At 37.1% G+C, this 18189-nt stretch overlaps 1 protein-coding gene across 4 annotated transcripts in view; it reads right to left on the bottom strand.

The window, feature by feature from the left end:
* The window catches only part of Gpr176 (G protein-coupled receptor 176), a 112015-nt gene that overhangs the window by 85578 nt on the left and 8248 nt on the right, over window positions 1-18189 (bottom strand). The window contains exon 1 of one of the 4 annotated variants that reach the window (XM_078049849.1): window positions 5619-5700. The exons of 2 other annotated variants lie outside the window; for them this stretch is intronic. In XM_078049849.1, coding sequence (XP_077905975.1) covers window positions 5619-5625 — 7 coding nt within the window. In that variant the 5' untranslated portion in view covers window positions 5626-5700. Of the gene's footprint in view, window positions 1-1375; window positions 1530-5618; window positions 5701-18189 lie in introns of those variants that run through there. One more of the 4 variants, XM_078049848.1, reaches the window with a different exon arrangement.

Genomic DNA, 18189 nt, shown 5'->3' with positions numbered 1-18189 from the left:
ATCATAATAGTGTAAAAATTGAATAAAAGGGTCTTAAATTTTCTATAAAAAAAGATATTATTCATCATAGCATTGTGTAACCAAGAGAAATGCTTAATGTCCAAAAAAAATATAATGGTGAGGCCAGGCATAGTGGCACACGCCTATAATCCCAGAAGCTCAGGAGGCTGTGGCAGGAGGCTCCCAAGTTCAAAGCCAGCCTCAGAAATCCGTGAGGCGCTAAGCAACTCAGTAAGACCCTGTCTCTAAATAAAATAAAAAATAGGGCTGGGGATGGGGCTCAGTGCTCGAGTGTCCCTGAGTTCAATCCCCAATAGCCTCCCCCACACACACACAAAATATAAATAAATAAATATATATATATATATATGAAATGACTGAATAATCAAATGCTATATAAAAGTATGAAATGATGCTTTCAAAGAATGCTTAGTGGTAAGAGGAAAATGCTCATATGTTTAAGTGAACACTTATTCTTCTTTGAAATTTTCTATGTTTTCTAAATTTTTTACTATTTTACAATGAACAAAACATTATTTTAAAAATTATAAAAGCTTCCAAGGACAAAATATTAGCAAGTGGCAGAACTCAGCATTCAAGAATCCTATGGCCAAAACTACCCTACATGGGTTTTATGTAAACTCTTATTTTACATTAGAAACAAAAGAGAAACAGCTTTGGCTATTCCTTTGGCTATACTTTGGTGAAGTCCTTTTTCACAAAACACTATATTATGACTATGAACTTTCACAATTTGAAATATTGCCTCTAGCTCTAGTTGTTGTTCCTTGGTTTTCTAGTACAGTCTACCAGGGGCTGAGTTCAATCCAAATAAATGCATTATGGTGAAAGGCAACATAAACCAAGGGAGTCATTATGCAGAGATAGACTGGCCAGGAAATCAGTCAAAAGAAAAGAGGCCAGAGCTTCCACTCCAGGCATTTCGGCTAGAAAATAATTCATCAACAGTTCTATATCCCAGGGGAAAGGAGATTATATCCATATATGTGATATCCTTAATGAGGCTGACAATTATCATTCTCTTCTCATGCCTTTCTCTACAGTCACAGAAATCTAGGTCGCTATGAGATACAGCAGGCAAAAAAGAACCCCACATTATACAGAATAGTTCTTTAATAAAACACAAATATTTCTTTTTTAATATTTATTTTCTAGTTTTAGGTGGGCACAATTCTTTATTTTATTATTTTTTATTTTTATGTGGTGCTGAGGATGGAACCCAGTGCCTCACACATGTTAGGCGAGCGCTCTACCACTGAGCCACAGCCCCAGCACTCACAAATATTTCTTTCGTCTAATTTTAAACATTTCACATAATATATATTTATTCTATACACATTTACAAAATACTTACTGTGTTCCAGCGATGAAGACTTTACTCTGAAATACACACATTAAGGCCATCTTGTAAATAAAGTTTTAAGTCTAGCAGTCCTTCAACCTCCACCTTCCCCAGCCCTTCTCTTCTCAGCAAGTACCATAGCAACAACAAATCCCACGGCAAACTGTATCACTGCCTGAGAGGTCATGAACACAACTATGGGAAACATTTCAAATTTTTATTTTTCCATAGCCTAGTTTCTTTGGGGCTTAATTTATTTCAGATCCTAAGCCTCTACAGCTTGAATAATCATCATAATAATAATTCATCAAAGCTTCAGCATCTGCATCTCTTCAGGCAGCTATTTGTCTGTATTCTCTATACTGCTGGGAAAACCCAATTAGTTTAGTGATTTGCATGAAGCCGTTCTCTAAGACAGAAAGTTACCATGCCTGTTACTGATCACAAAGGTGGCCAATGCAAGAGGTTACCAAAGCCCTGAGTTATCATCTGAAAATATTACCATTCATCACTCTCTCTCTGACCATCAGTGAAAATATTCTCATCTGATAAAACTGTTATCTTTTTTATTACTTCATTCCCATAAATCTCTAATGTCGATGAAATTGCACAGCTAAGCTAGAGTGATTCACACAATGATAAATTAATTGTTAAATATTCTTCCTTTTTATTGACAGAGTGATGGCTAAGCCTTCCTTTTTTAAAAACACTATTTGTGTGGGCTGGGGCTGTAGCTCATTGGTACAGTGCTCACCTAGCATGCCTGAGGCACTGTGTTTGATCCTCAGCACCATATATAAATAAATAAATAAATAGATAAATAAATAAATAAATTGTGTCCGACTACAACTAAAAAAAAAATAAATATTAAAAAAAAAACCACAGGATTTGTGGTGACTCCTACCAAGTGACCTGGTATCCTTAAAACCCTTCAAAAACATTCACCATTATCATGTGAGATAATACACACTCATGCTAATTCCACAGTTATAGCTACAGATCAGAGAGGGGAAGCACTCTAACCTCTCCTTTTATTTGAGAAACAATGAAAGCCAAGGCAAGGAGACTGGAAAGAATGGTGTTCCCTAGGAACCAAATGTAGTATGAAAGTCCTGAAGTGTAAAGAGGAGCTGGAGAGTGAAAGAGAAGCCCATAAGGAATGGTAGCACAAGGAGCTTGAAGGAATAGGGAGTCTGGGAAGGCTTTCAAAGAGGAGAGTGATGTGATCAGATTTGTTGATTAAAGAATAATCAGCAATAAAATGCAAGTATGAAATGCAATTCTGTTCCTCCAAGAAGAGTGACTAGGAATGGAAGAAGGAAGGAAGGCATGATGAAGACGGTGGCAGAGGAGCCAGTGGGAGTCAAAGACCCTGAAGATTAAAAAAAAAAAAAAAAAATGAAGGCGATAACTGTGAGAAGATAAGGATGCTATTGTGGAAATAAAAAATTTAAGGGCACTGTCCACCAGAGACCTCCTTCCTGTTCTAGAGGAGCACTTAAATCTAAATCTCCTATCTAGAACACCAAGTCTCTAGTCTCTGGCTACTCTGGTTACAGGTACAATCTGTGCACCAATACTATCAACATGGCCTAGAAGTTTACTGGAAATGCAGAATCTCACCCACCCAGACCTCCTGAATCAGAACCTGAATTATAACAAGATCCCTAGCAGATTCATTTACACACTGAAATTTTTTTAAATTTTTTATTTGTTCTTTTTATACATGACAGTAGAGTGTATTGTGGCAAATTATACATACATAGAATATAACTTACACACTGAAATTTGAGTAGCACTATTCTAGACCAACTCTGGAGAGCTTTAAGGAATTTCAAAAAATAGGAACCAAAAGGCTAGAAACGAGGAGAAAAAGGAAAAATAAAAATACAGCAAAATTCATATTGGTCAATCTGATACTACAATGAATTATTGGCAGGAAGACAAAAGTAATCATTAGGAGTCAACATGGATACATTAAGAATAAATCATATTCAATTCTTCTTATTATATCAGTAAGCCTAAGAGATACAGTAGATAATAGTGTATCTTTTAGTGAAGTCTCTGATAGAACATTTTAAAATATTTTCATAAACAAGATAAATAAATCTGGACTGGAAGATAGTTCTACTTAATGCATTCATAATTGGAATGCATGATGCATTGTAAATTGGAATAATTCACAATTATTCCAAAAGGTTTTGACTAATGAATTAAAATCAACCTAGATTAGCTGGCCTCCAGTGGCAAGATCTCTCCCTGATCATTAAAGTGTTTCTTTGAAATTAACCATTTAAATGAAGATCTAAAAGATACACAGGAAGTATCACTGAGAACAATAGTGTTATATGGCATGATCTGGTCACTCTTGTCCCCGCCCCCCTCCAAATTCACAGGTCAAAACAAAGAAAACATTTTAGCTAAATTTAGAAAAATTAAAATGATAAAATTTTGACGAATGAAAATGATAAAATTAAAGTGCTAATCTGGGTTTCTAAATTAAATAAAAGACAGTGAAAAAAGAAGCCTAACAGTAAGTGAAATAAAAACTCAGGAGTTTTAGTAAATGTTCAATTCAATATGAGTCAACATATTGATGCTAACACAAGTCAACAAGATAATATGTGACTTCAGTTAGACCTACATTCCTCACCCCCTAAAAACAGAGGACTCCTTTTGAGATTAAAAGTGGGCACTTGAGATTAGCTTCTGCATTCAGGTCTTGAGATAGTACACAAAGGTCTCATAGTCAAAATTAAAGATGCCTGATACAAACAAATAAAAATCCTAATAAGCAGACCAAATTGAAGTGGAGTGTGTTTTTAAAGCTGCCCACATACTCCTGGTTGTCCTATTACCAGCAAAATTGCATGCTAAATCCATTACAATTCTCCCTAAAGTCAAATAGCTCTTAATCCGTTCTTCTACGCACCCTTCGGCCCCCTCTGTTCTCTTTTGTGCCCAACTGAAAACAGTCCCAGAAGAAGATGAAACAAGTGTAATTAAAAGGTTAGAGCAGAGAGGAGTCAAAGTACTAACAGTAAGATATATAGATAGATATATATAGATATAGATATAGACATAGATATGAATGTCTATAGTCCCCATGAGATGGTGCACATTGTCTAAAGTTCAAATTTCTATCAAAGAAAATTTTGTGGATTTTAAAAAATTCTACCAAGTACAAAATTATTTTTATATAGTCTAATAAAACTGTACTATATTTCTGATAGCCAGGAACTCCAGCTGATCAGCTATGCTGAGATATTAGGTTGTGAGGAAGAGCAGGAACCCACAAAGATAATGGGGGAGTAGTCCCAGAGCTCCAAAAGGCAAATGTCAGAACTCCTCTTCCTGTCTTTCTGAATAAGTAACTGAGTTATTACTTATAGGACATGGATTGACTTAGAGGCTAAGTTAGGAAATCTGATGATCTCATTTATAAAATTTGAAATTGTAAAGTCAGATTTGAGAAGAGGCCCTACCTATTCATACTAGAATCTCTATTTTTTCCATATTATCCTTAGCTCATAAGCAATACTAATTATTAAAAGATGGGCAAAACTGGTACCAATAACCCCCAAATTAAATCCTTACTTCTTCTCCATCCCAACCTTAACTTTGCAAGAATAAGTTGCCTACAGACAATGCTATTACTATCCTAAGTAGAAAAAAAGTCTTCTAATAACCTCAGCACTTACCTTAAAATAACCAGCTCTCTCTTCCCATCCTCCTGACATTTGCTGGCATCATTTGACTCAAAGGGTTATAACCTGAGAGCAACCCTGATGCCCACCTGTCATCTCCATATACTGAGAAGTTGGTCAGACATCTCTTAGATTCATGTTAAAGTGTCAAGTACCTGCATCAAAATCACCTAAAGTGTTTATTAAAAATATAGATGCTACGTTACCACATCAAACCCACTAAAATAGAATTCCTGGTGGTAGAACTCGGGAATCTGCATTTTTAACCAATGATTTTTATGCACACCAAGTTTAAGAATCTCTACCTTATCATCACAATTGCAAAAAGGGGCCAAGAAATTGACCAGCAGTCAACCCACTGCTGGGTAGCAACAGGGCCAGACTTCATCCTTCCCGAGCACCAGGTGTGATCCTTGCCAGTTACAGCCCACTGATTTGTTATTAACAAGAAAAATGATTTGATGCCCTTTGGAGAAAAGTCCCATCCAATCTTAACAAGAGCATCCTGCAGAGAAAAAGGCAGTTAACCCTGTAATCCCTAACCTTACCTTTCATGTGGCAGAGACAGAAAGCTTCATTGTAAGACTTCTGATCATTTGCAGATTCATTGCTGCTAATGATTTGCAACCTTGGGATCAGGGCACAGAAACAACAGGACAAATACAAAAGGTGCTATTCGCATCAATCAATGAGAGAGTTTGGAAACCGAAATTTGATTATTTCATCTCTGCTTGAGTCTCTCTTGAACTCTGTGTTCCTGGAAATTAAATTCACACTCATGTTGACTTCAGAGAGTTATTCTTTCCTTTCCACTTAGCAGCCTCTGAAAGTGGTTCTTGTCCTAAGAAACCACACAAAAGCCCCAACAAAAAATAGATGTAATTAAAGGTGCAAATGAGTACACACAGGGATGTCCAGGGAACCAAAGAATAAATACACACGTCCTCTAATACAAGGCAGACGTGTCCTTAGATATGCTTGCTCAGAAAACACAAGGTCATTCTTAACACAAGGCACTCTCTCAATTACTTTATTTGGAACAAGTAATAAATTATTTGGAACTTTGGAGAAGGCACAATGATCTGAAATTACCTCAGTCAATACTACTTTAGGTTCCCCGTAGAGGATATCTGATGCAATAAGTAAAAAAAGGAGGCAACATTATTCATCATTCCCAGGCATGTAAATTCACAACTGCAAGTTTTTTATAAGCTCACTTTAAAAGCCATATGTGATTGTATCATGAATGGAGTTTGTAAATGGAAACCAAACCAATGGGCAAAAGAAGAAAAAATTCCTATAAAATAAATCAGAATAGTTACTGCTGGTTTAATGTAAAATTTTCAGGGGCCAAATCATATATGAATTTTTTAAAAAATAAAATAAAGGGGCTGGGGTTGTAGCTCAGTGGTAGAGTGCTCGCCTAGCATGCATGAGGCACTGGGTTCGATCCTCAGCACCACATAAATGTAAAATAAAGATATTGTGTCCACCTAAAACTTAAGAATAAACATTTTTTAAAAAATAAAAATAAAATAAAAAGGGTAGTGTCCCACTAAGACAACTTGAAGCAATGATGATGAGCCCTGAAAAACTTCATGAGATGGCTCCAAAGTACTCCCAACAAAAGCAGATGCTGATGTCAAAGAGGTACGTGGAAACTTTCAACAAAATTGCTTTATAAACTTTTAAGTAGGAAAGAAAAAGCATTCTCAATTAACATAGTGTAATGGTTAATTTGAATTGTCAATTTGATTGGATTAAGAGATGGCATTGATTAAGAGGCTTTTGGGTGTATCACGGAGGGTGTGTCTAGAAATGACTGGCATGTGGGATAGCCAACTGAAGTGGAGACCCTCCCTAAGCCCGCGCAGAACTGACCAATAGGATGGTGGCTTGGATGGAATAAAAATCAGAAGAACATGGAAGCAGTAGTAGATGCAAGCTCTATTCTTGACGGGACTAGATTGCTGCTGCCATGTTTTTTTCTGAGGATATCCGACTCTTGCTTCTTCATTCTTCCAAAGCAGACTCTGCCAGTGATTCTCCAGGGAGTTTCCAGAAGCCTCTGGTCTCAGACTAGGGTAGCACTGTTGATCACTCTTGTTCTGATGCTTCAGCCTCTTGGACTACACAGCTACTGGTTCTTCCAGCTCTCCAGCCTGCAGACAGCCATTGTTGCTTCTGGTCGTGTAAGCCAACCTAATAAATCTCCTTTTTATAATCATGCTTCCTGTTGATTCTGTTCCTCTAGAGAACCCCGACTAATACACATAGTATATCATCATTAGAAACAGAAATGTCAGGCACCAACGTGCTTTAGAGACAGCACCCCAAAGGAAGGTGTCACACCAAGACGAAACTGCTCTAAGTTATAGACAAGGGGTTATAAGACTCAAACCTTCACAAGCCTGGAGTGCACAAAAGAGATGGAGAACCATGGGTGCACTGGGAATCCTTTCCTGGCAGGAAAGGAGGGGGTTCCTGTTTCTCCCCTCAAGTCTAAGAAGGGACTTTCAAAAAGTCCATTCAGACAGCTTGATTTGTATCCCCTACAATTGGGGTTCACAAGTGTTTCTGTCTGAGAAACCTAAAGGGCAAGCAAAGGGTTGATGACCTACTAAAAGAAAAGGCTAAAGTGGGCAGTTGCATTTCCAGAATTCATCAAGGGCAAAGGAAGCATGTCTTTTCAAGGGCCAAGGAGTGAGAGCAGTGGAGCTCGAGGTAGGGAAGGAACAGACTAGACTCCTCAGCCTTCTCCAAGGCAACAACCTGAATTTGGAATTTCAGCAAGGGTAGAACATATTATTTTAAATCAAGTTTGAGGCTTAGACTTCTTCATCTGACCATACATACTATGTTCTAAATTTAAAGTGCTTTGTGACTTGAGAAAAACTGGGAAAGTTGTGGGGTTTCTATGCTTTCATTTGTGATGGTTATATAAATGAAATTGAAATTTAAAAAGCACAAAGTATTGATACATGCAATGATTTGGATTAATCTCCAAAGAGTTAAACTGAATGGGAAAAAAAACCCAAAAGGTTACATACCATAGTATTCCACTTATATTTTAATATTATTGAAATGACAAAATTATAGACATTGGGAACCAATTGGCGGTTGTCAACAATAAGGAGTGGTTAGGAAGGGAGAGAATAATCCTTTTAGTGACAGAAATATCAGCAGTAATATCCTGGATGTGATACTGTAAGCACCTTACATAAAAACCACAAAATACATGTGTACCATATATTGAAGATGTTATCATTGGGGAAACTGATAAAGTGTACAAGCACTTCTGTATTGCTTCTTACAATTGCATGTGAATCTGTAAGTATCACAAAATTAAAACAGCCTAATTTTAAAAAAAGGCTAAAGGTTATGTGTGCACAAATGATAGAACAAGTAATGACCAGCCTCTACTACACAGATACATATCCTATCAGCAGAAGATGCTTTGTCTGAGTTTTCTATAAAACCTATTGCATTCATTTGTGCAAAAATCAAGGATTTCAGTCTAACATTTGCTGGCTGCTGTGGCTAGGGTCAAATATTCTATTGTTTTCTGTCCTTATTCAATACTTCTACTCCCACTAACAAGCTTCCCAGAGAGGAGGAGGGGAAGCTCCCCTAATAGTTGATAGAAACTCAAGGGTCCCACTCTGATCCCACACACCTAGGACCCATGTATGTCAACATGGACAGTCAAATGTCACCTTCAGTTCTCTGATGACAACAGTGCCTCTCAGCCAAAGGCTCATGTTCCACAGACTACTGCTGGTGTTACTTCTGACCTTGTCTAGAATCCAAAAGGCTCCAAAATCTGTAGTGACATCCCCACATACATTATGCTACCTGGTTAAAAAAATGCTGCCTGTCTTATTTCCTTATTAAACAACTCTAATTTAAATCAGATTATAAATTTCTGTCCTCATGGATTTCCCGAGAAGAGACCTGTTGTCCCTCCAGATACCCAGCCTTTGTAAGCACTGCTTCAGTCCACTAGACATGGCTGTATGTGTGTTTAGATCCCGTCTATAGACAAAATTCATATTCATTTCCATATGCCCCTAAGTCTCATGTAAATCATGATAGTAGTTACCTAATTAGCTGTCCTGTTTGTCCTAAGTTTGTCACTTTTGAGTGCCAATTTTGTGCTGGGCACATATTCTAGATGTTGGGAACACAGCAATACTTGAAACAAAGTCCCTGTCTCACATGGAAAGGAAGAGAATGCTATGCCAACAAGATAATTTCCAGGGTTCTAACAGCAATAACCAGAGTGATGTATTAGAAGTGTGGGGGGGTGGGGATATATTAGATAAATGGTCAGGAAAATTTGAGCTGCAATTCAAAGATGGATACAAGCTAGCCATGGAAAACAATGACGGAAGAATACCCCAGGGCAGAAAGAACAGTTGAGTAAGATCAAAGGCCATTTGTGGTACTGGGCTTGAGGTCTTAAAGAAACTGGAAGATGGTTGAGAGGCTGTGCAGGATCTCTCTGCTTTGCCCCTCTCCACCTTTCACCACTTGGTCTGTGCCTTCTACCTTTGTTCTGTCTCTGATTTGACAATGCTTTTGTGATTCTGACACTGGATTCCCCAACTCACCCGCACTTGAGGTCTGGACCTTATGTTAGCAAAGCTCTCTTAAGCTCTGATCAGCTAAGGACACCCATCTTAGCCTCACACACACACTCTGCAGTGACCATCCTAAGAGCTTCATTTGAAGCAGAAAACAGCCATTCATTCCCCCAGCCAAATTTCTGCCAGACATCAGGGTTTCCTCCACACACCACAAACTGACTGCCACAAAAGTTGTGTTTCCCAGGACTCACCCACAGCCTTACCCACCAATAGAAGCACATGTAAGCACTCAGGAAAGCAGAGGCCAGCTGACAATTCAGAGACTCTTGAGCTCACCATCTTCTGGGCAGCTACATCTAATTGCAATATTTTCCTTTTCTAACACAGCTAGATTTTTTTCCCTTGCTACTATTTTATATTAATTCACTACCCACAACTACTTATGTGGTAAAAGCTGTTGATTAAAAAGAGAGGTTTAAGTAAGAGATAAAAAGAATCAGAAGCTGTAGGCTGATTTAGGTCACTTGCCAAAATATTCCCTGGTCTATTAGAATATTTCCCTGTCCATTAGACCTCTGCTACATACCCACGAGTTTCTGACAACTCCACTGCTTCCAGCACCTTTACATTCCCATGCTCATGACTCTTTGAGCCTGAGCATGACCTTCCACTCCTGGACCGTAACAGTCCTCTTCCATTCTGGTGAGCATCTCTCCAACTGCCATGACATTTCTAGCTCCTGCTCCATTCTCATGGCCTGGGTTTCAGCCAGGGTTCTTCCTGGGTATTCAATTCCCATTGCAATCAGGCCTTGCTGGGCTATGAAATGTGCTATTAAACAAGTTTCTAATCTTCTGAATTCATTTAATCAAATGTAGAATATGCATTTATAGCCCAAAACACTGTATCATACAGGATATTTCTGTTGTGTGTGACAGATATCCAACTCCAACAAGTTTAAGTTAAAAGGGAGATTTGGGGGCTGGGGTTGTGGCTCAGTGGAAAAGCACTTGCCTAGCACATGTGAATCCCTTGATTTGATTCCCAGCACCACATAAAAATAAATAAAATAAAAGGTATTGTGTCTATCTACAACTGAAAAAAAAACTATTAATAAGTAAATAAATAAAATAATCTGAAGATTTGGGTTGGGGGTTTGTGTAATTGGAACATACAGGGATAGAATTAGGCTCGGGTACACTGAGGAATCAAACAACAGCTGGATTCACTTGCTCCGTCTCTCCTCTCTGCTGTCCCCCTATATCTCATTTTTCCTTTCTCCCCATCTTATCCTCACCTCTGGTTCTCTCTCCATCCTCATTCTCTCCTAAGAAGACAGCTCTCAGTTTCCACTATCTCTACTCAGCAAACCCTTCAGAAGAAGACTTCTCTACCAGCATCACTACATCAAGGACTTTGGTTTGATGGATCAAGCTGGGATCCCATGACCAGCCCTGGCTTACTCACCATGGGCAGGGAAACAGGATATTGAGATCAGCAAGGCCTGGCTCATGAGGCTACCCGTCTGTCCCAGAATGGGAATGGGGCTAAACAGAGTACTATGAGGAGCAGTCATGGAAGAACCATGTGAAGTAGAAAGTAGCAGACATTTCAGTTTGGTTCATTCAACATTCCCTCTATAATCCTTTCAATTTTTTAATACCTTCTGCTATGAAGCTTGGAAAGCTACAAGGATTATAGAGGGAATGTTGAATGAACCAAACTGGAGTGTCTGCTACTTTCTTGGAAAGCATAATGTTGTAGAAACCCTTGCAGTGATGGTACAGGTTTATGATTCAAATACCACCCAAAAGAAGTTCCCAAGGAAAGTGGGCAAGATGAACTTAAGTAGGCGGGTGTAAATTGTGTCCACAATCAGAAGCTCTTCTTCTCTCCTCCCAGCCTTAAGCTCTGATCAGCTAAGGCCACTCATCCCAGCCTCACAGAAATGCTCTGTACTGACCATCCTGAGAGCTGGACACTGGTCATTTGAAAACAAAGCTGCTGATTCCCCCAACCAAACACCTGCCAGACACCCTGGGCTTCCTCTACACACCACAAACTGCCACGAGGGTTTTGTTTCCTAGGACTCACCCACAGCCTTACTCACCAATCAGAAGCACATGTAAGCACTTTCATCTGACCACCAAAGTAGACATACTTTAGGGAAAAAAAAAACAAAAAAACAAAAAACTTCTCTATTCTAGTCCTGTTCCCCAAAACAATGAAATCTTGAGCCTTTTCTGTAAGCCTTTTCTATATTTGGCAAGTCTAAACTCTCTTCCAAAGCCTGAAATCCCTTGAAATTTGTCTTTGCAAGTAAAGTTTTTCTTTACTAAATGCTTTGGTAGCTATCCCTTCTTTTGACAGTAGGATCTTACAGTAGTTTTGATCTAGAGTATCCCCCAAAGGCCCATGTTTTAAAGACTTAGTTCCCAGCCTGTGGTGCTACTGGGAGGTGGTGGAACTTTTAGGAGGTAGGCCAAGTAGAAGGAAGTGCAGTCATGGAGCCTGCCCTTGAAGGGGATATTGGGATCCCAGCCTCTCCTCTCACCCCACCTCCTTCCTGGCTGCCACGAAGTGAGTAGCTTTGCTCCACCAAACACTCCCCATGGTGGATGTTCTGCCTCACCACAGGACAAAAAGCAATGGAACTAACTGGTCATTGACTTGAAACCTCTAAAACCATGAGCCAAAATAAATCTTTCCTCCATAATCTCTGTGTTTTGTTAGAGCAGCAGAAATCTGACTAACATAGCTTTTTTGTTGTCTGCAGCTAAGAACCCTGATGAATACTGAACGGAAGAGTCACCAATGGATATGCACATGTTATTAGGGGAGGACAGTGCTGTTAGGGGGAAAGGGCTTGGTGAGAAAATGAAAATAGAAAATGTCCCCTGCATCATTTCACAAGGTTATTATGAATGGAATGAATGGTGATGGAATGAAATAATGTGGTATATTACAAACTGGAAAACATAATGTAAAAGTAAGCCTGACACAGTCTTCTTGTTTGCTATTCACCATGTTGACAGATAAGTCGAAGGTCAAATACACCTAAACTACCAGAAAGCACTCCTCTTCCATTAGCAAAATCCTCTTTGGCTGTCCTTATTAGAGGCCCTCTATGAATTTCTTAAACTCTACACATATATTCTTTCTAGACTACATGACACCATTTTAAAATAACATTGCATATAGAATCATTTATCCCTGTACTAGTCATTGATTAAGTTTTGATTGGTAAACTTAATAACTACAGGCAAGCAACATGCAGAACCAATGGGACAAAAACAGGAAGGAAGTTTTTACTGTACAACAAATCCAGCAAGGCATCTGGCTCTGAAAAAGAAGAGATGGAACAGATTTAGGAGAGGCATGGGGAACCATCAATTATACCTGTAATATTTTTATAAATATGAAAAAAATACAAAAATATTTGAAACAAATATTATAAAAATCTGTTACTTCTGAGTGGTGGGTTTATGACAATTTCAAAAATTTTTTCTGCATTTTTGAAACCAAGCAAAAGAAAAAAAGTGAGGAAGCCAGAAAAAAAATTTTAAAAGTATGTTTCATGCTTTAATGCTAATTCTTCTATTTTACTCATAGGAAGAAAAACAAAACATAACAAAAACAAAAACCAAGCCAAAAATTCCAAAATGAATAACAAATCATTGTTAAAAATTGATTTAAAGTGTCAACTCGCCTAGCATTTGTGGCATAGACTGAAAGTTTTTCAGTCTTAGATGTGGTGAAGCAAGTTTCTAGTATAGGGCAAAAAGAACTGTTTCCCAGGATGCCTCAGAATCAAGTGTGGCCACCAATCAAAATATTGTTTGAGTAAGTATGAAGACTTACTTTTTTATATAAATTGCTTGGAATGCAACAGCAAAAGAAAACAACACATTTCCTAAGCAGGAGCATTTGAGTTTCCAGTACACTGCTGTCAAAAGAAATCTTTGTATGTGTTTGAGGGAGGGGTGTTTTTTATTTTTCATATTTTTATGATACATTAATAACTGGGAGGATTAAAGGTTACACTTGGCTTACCGAATTTTGGCCATACCTTACCATGTGAGAATAGAGTCTTTATTTATCATTTCCTTTTGTCAGTAATTCTTTATAATGCCTTAGCTTCATGATGAAATTTTAGTCGAATCAAACTTACACAAATCAAAGTTGTATAATTAAGTTCTATAATTACCGATTAATCTAGGCTTAGGAACAGGAGTCCTAGAAGCAGATATACAACAGGTATAGCACTGATTCAAGTGTAAAGGCTAAAAGATCTAAGGCTAAAGATTGGGTTTAAAACTTTTTTAGATTTAAAAAAAAAAAAACAATCCTTCCAATTCTCAGGATTGCCTTACTCCTCACTTGCAAAATGAGTTTACCTCACTCAAATTGTGGGCTCTGCATTGGACCTAGGGGGGCACATTTTCAGATACCCAGAAACTATGAGATTAAAAGGAAAGATTTATAAATTTAATGTTTTATGAGTGTAAAATAGTAGGGAAACATTTACTTACTCATTCATCAGTAAAATTTATTGAAGTTCCACATTATATATCAAAAGCAGGTATTTAGATACAAAAGGTTATTTTTCCATATTTTTATTGGTGCATTATAGTTGTACACAATGCAGGGATTTGTTACATATTAATACGTGCACATGATATAACAACATAATTTGGTCAATATCATTCCCTAGTATTTTCCCCTTCCCTCTTCTCCTCCCTCCCCTTTTCTCCCATTTTGTAGATAGATTCTCTCTTCACATTCTTTTTTTTTTTAAGAATTTTTTACAGAGAGAATTTTAATATTTATTTATTTATTTATTTATTTATTTTTTAGTTTTTGGCAGACACAACATCTTTGTATGTGGTGCTGAGGATCGAACCTGGGCCGCACACATGCCAGGCGAGCTATATCCCCAGCCCTCTCTTCACATTCTTAATTGTTTCCTTTGTTATACAGAAACTTTTTAATTTGATGTCATCCTATTTATTAACTCTTGGCATTATGTCCTAAACTTTAGGGGTCCTACTGAGAAAGTCATTGCCTGTGTTTGTATATGTTGGTGTGTTGGTTCTTCATTTTCTTCTAGTAGTCACATAGTTTCTAGTATAATTTCTGTGTCTTTGATCCATATTGAGTTAACTTTTTTATGGTGAAACAAATGGATTTGAATGTTCTTCCCAAAACTCTCACTGTCTTCCAGGTACTCTCAAAAGTACACTTCTTCATATCCAAACTCAAATTTGAATAGCACAAATATACCAATATCCACCTTGAATTTGTATTTCATGAATATTCCAATATTTTGTATTCAGATAATTCTCTCACAATTTTTAATATTCCTTTATTAACCCAATTTATTTCAGCATTAATGTTTGGTTTTTAAAAACTAATATTCATTTGAATCAAATAAAATTGCAGTATTTATAGGTCAAACTGATCAAATATTCAAAATAGATCTAAATATTCTTAATATTTCTTAGCTAAATTCCCAAAACTACTAATTTTATTTAATCTTCCAAGGCATCGTTACTCTGATCAGATCTCACCATGACCCTTTCTAGCAATCTAACTTTTGGTTAAATGTCTCTGGAATCAAGTCCAACAATAATCCCACTTTCTGCTTATAATACGTTTTGCTTATTCTTCTGATTGTGATTCTGATTGTGGCAACTTCTGATTGTGGCAACACAGTAGACTAAATTTTATAAACTTAGAATACTGTTACAAAGAAGTAAAATAGGCTGGGTCAAACAGAAGAAATCTTGGGCTGGGGATATAGGTCAGTGAGTAGAGTGCTTGCCTTGCATGCACAAGGCCCTGGGTTCTATCCCCAGCACCAATAAAAAGACCAGAAGACATCTTTAAATTCATAGCTGATCTTAACAGATATAAAAGGTAATTCCTCACTGCATGAAACAAAAAGAAAAAGAAATGTTTATATTGCAGTCTGATTTTTCAGCCCTGAAAGTAGGCCCTCACAGTTAACTTCAAGTTTCAACAACCATATAGGAACTGAATACTAAACCCTGAATACTAGATGCAGAATTGGAGTAGAAATACTTGCATACACCCAGAATATTCAAAGGGTGACTATCTCAATGAAAAAGAGGTTAAAAATTGTGCTTTGCCTCAGGGAAGACAAGAAATGTGTCTTTTCCCATGACTGAGGTCTTTGGCTGGCAATTACCCTGACACACTTGCAAGAGCAAATTTGAAACTATTCTGAAGGCCATTTCTATGGCCAAAATCTCAGAGAATGCTTCAGAAAAAGATAAGCTTACAATAAAAAACTCAGAAAACACACAAAAATGATCCACCATAGGTGAGAGTTGGTGGATACAATAAGTGTCCCAAGGTTAACAATTTAAAATGGTATCTTTAAAATTATAAAAGAGACTGCTTTAAAATGTACCTAGGATTTAATTTATTGGTAAGACTGAGCACCACTGAAGAGTTATATTACCAGTAACCCCAAATAAGAGACATACTATGCCATGCAGTGACATGTGAATTTACAACACAGAGAGAATATGGTGCATGGAGTAGGGGGAGACTGGGACAAACCCTTCATTACCATAGAGGCAGGGGGCAACTACATGGCCATGTTCCCAACTGCGTAGGAAGCAAAACACAAAGGTTGGGGCAATGTGGCTGGAAGATATGGAATATGGTTTTCACATAGCCATGAAAGCTGGTGCACACAGATATAAACCATTTGGGGCACTGGTTTAGCCCTGTGATTAAAGGAGGTCAAATCATCAATTGGAAAATCTATGAAAACTGGTTAGAACAGATAAAAGAGGGAATTAAAACCATAAAGAACAAGATACTAGTATCAATCTGATACCCTCCTGCTCCTATATAGGTGTGTCTGAAACCCTCAACTTTTCTAACTGGCTTACATGCCATAGGTTTGCCCATACAATATGATTGGAGGTTTCTAAAAGATCCATGCTACCTGCTACTATTTTGTTATCAAATATATGAAATGCTGTTAAAGTTATTCATTCTTTCTGCTTATAGATAGTGAACTTCTTTATTTAAAAGTGACTTTAAAAGTCAATATATTAACAACTGCTAATGTTAAAATTTAAAATGGTTTCTTTATGTAGCATGTCACAATGACATGGAAGAGAGGATATTCAGACACTGGAAGAGAGGATATTCATACATATAAACAGCACAGAAAAACATCACTTGGCATCCAAAAGGCTAAAAAGAAAATAAGAAGTATCTAAGAAGTGGAATAAAAACTCTGAAAATGAGAGTTGATTTTTCTGAAGACAATGCTTTATTGCTTTTTCGTGTTGCCTAGAGTAAAACCTTCCAAATTTTGTCTACAGTCACTCCTTCCTTGCAAAAACCTCCTCTAAGTTTTTATGCTATATGTCTACTAACAATTTTCTAGCAAACTAGCATGGAAGATCCTTGACAATAAAGCAGTTTTCCCAACAGTTTCCAGTCACTAGTCAACTTAAATGGCTTATTCAGAAAAATGGTATGTGGGAAAAGTCTTTGGCAAATTATGAAAAAAATACTTTCAGAGATTTAGACACCTCAGCAGAAAATACAGCCATGTCTGTTTCTTCCTATTTTGAGACAAATTTCCTCCCACTTTACAAAACCCAATAATAAAGTAAAAGCATACTTTATTCGCAGTAGGAATATTTGGAGATGATACTTCGGGGCCAAAAAAAGTAGCTAAACTGAAAAATCCAGACAGTAAATTAGTTACTTTTGCCGACCAATATCTACTACTATAGATATAAAAGTTACTTTTGTCTACCAATGTCTACCACTATACTTTAGCTATCAACATAAAGGGATATTTTAACACCATATAAACACTGTTCTGATGGGGTTCTTGCAAAGGTTAAAACTTCTAATCCTAAAATCCTAAAAGAATGTCTGTATTTCAGTAGTATAGAACCATAGATTAAGTAAGATCTAGAACAAAATAGGACCAGTAAAGAAAAATAAGACAATTGGCCATGTTTTAAATATATATGTCCTTCTATTCCAATGAGCTCATTGTCACTGGAACATTTGTAAAGTGGAATTATTTTAAATATTTCTGGAGTTAGCTAAGTTGTTAGTAGACATATAGCAAAAATTTATATGACAGTGGTTCCTGTTAGAAACAATAAAGTAGCAAGCAGAGTTATGATATACCAGAAAATTTATCAATATCCCATCAGTTACAGAAAGACTGAACTCTGACACAAAGTATATTAACACACATTACTTATTGAACCTTATTGCTCATTTAAGTTACAGAACTAAAAAACACAGAGGAAGTTATTATCTAATTCAACTTCAAATAAATCTCTGTTAATATGCTATAAAATAAGTCATTAGTCTCCTCCATGACTCTGGGAAATTCTGTTTCTAGATCATGTTTTTAAAGAACATAAATTACCATGTGGGAAAATAGATTTATTTATTCCTTGTCAAAGATTTATAATAATCCTTCAATAGGATGATGACATCAGAAATTTTCACAAGA

The sequence above is a fragment of the Ictidomys tridecemlineatus genome, chromosome 5 (genome assembly GCF_052094955.1).
Source record: "Ictidomys tridecemlineatus isolate mIctTri1 chromosome 5, mIctTri1.hap1, whole genome shotgun sequence".
NCBI classification, from domain to species: Eukaryota; Metazoa; Chordata; class Mammalia; order Rodentia; family Sciuridae; genus Ictidomys; species Ictidomys tridecemlineatus.
Note: the sequence above shows the minus strand (reverse complement) of the source record. Positions and strands in the feature narration are given on the sequence as shown.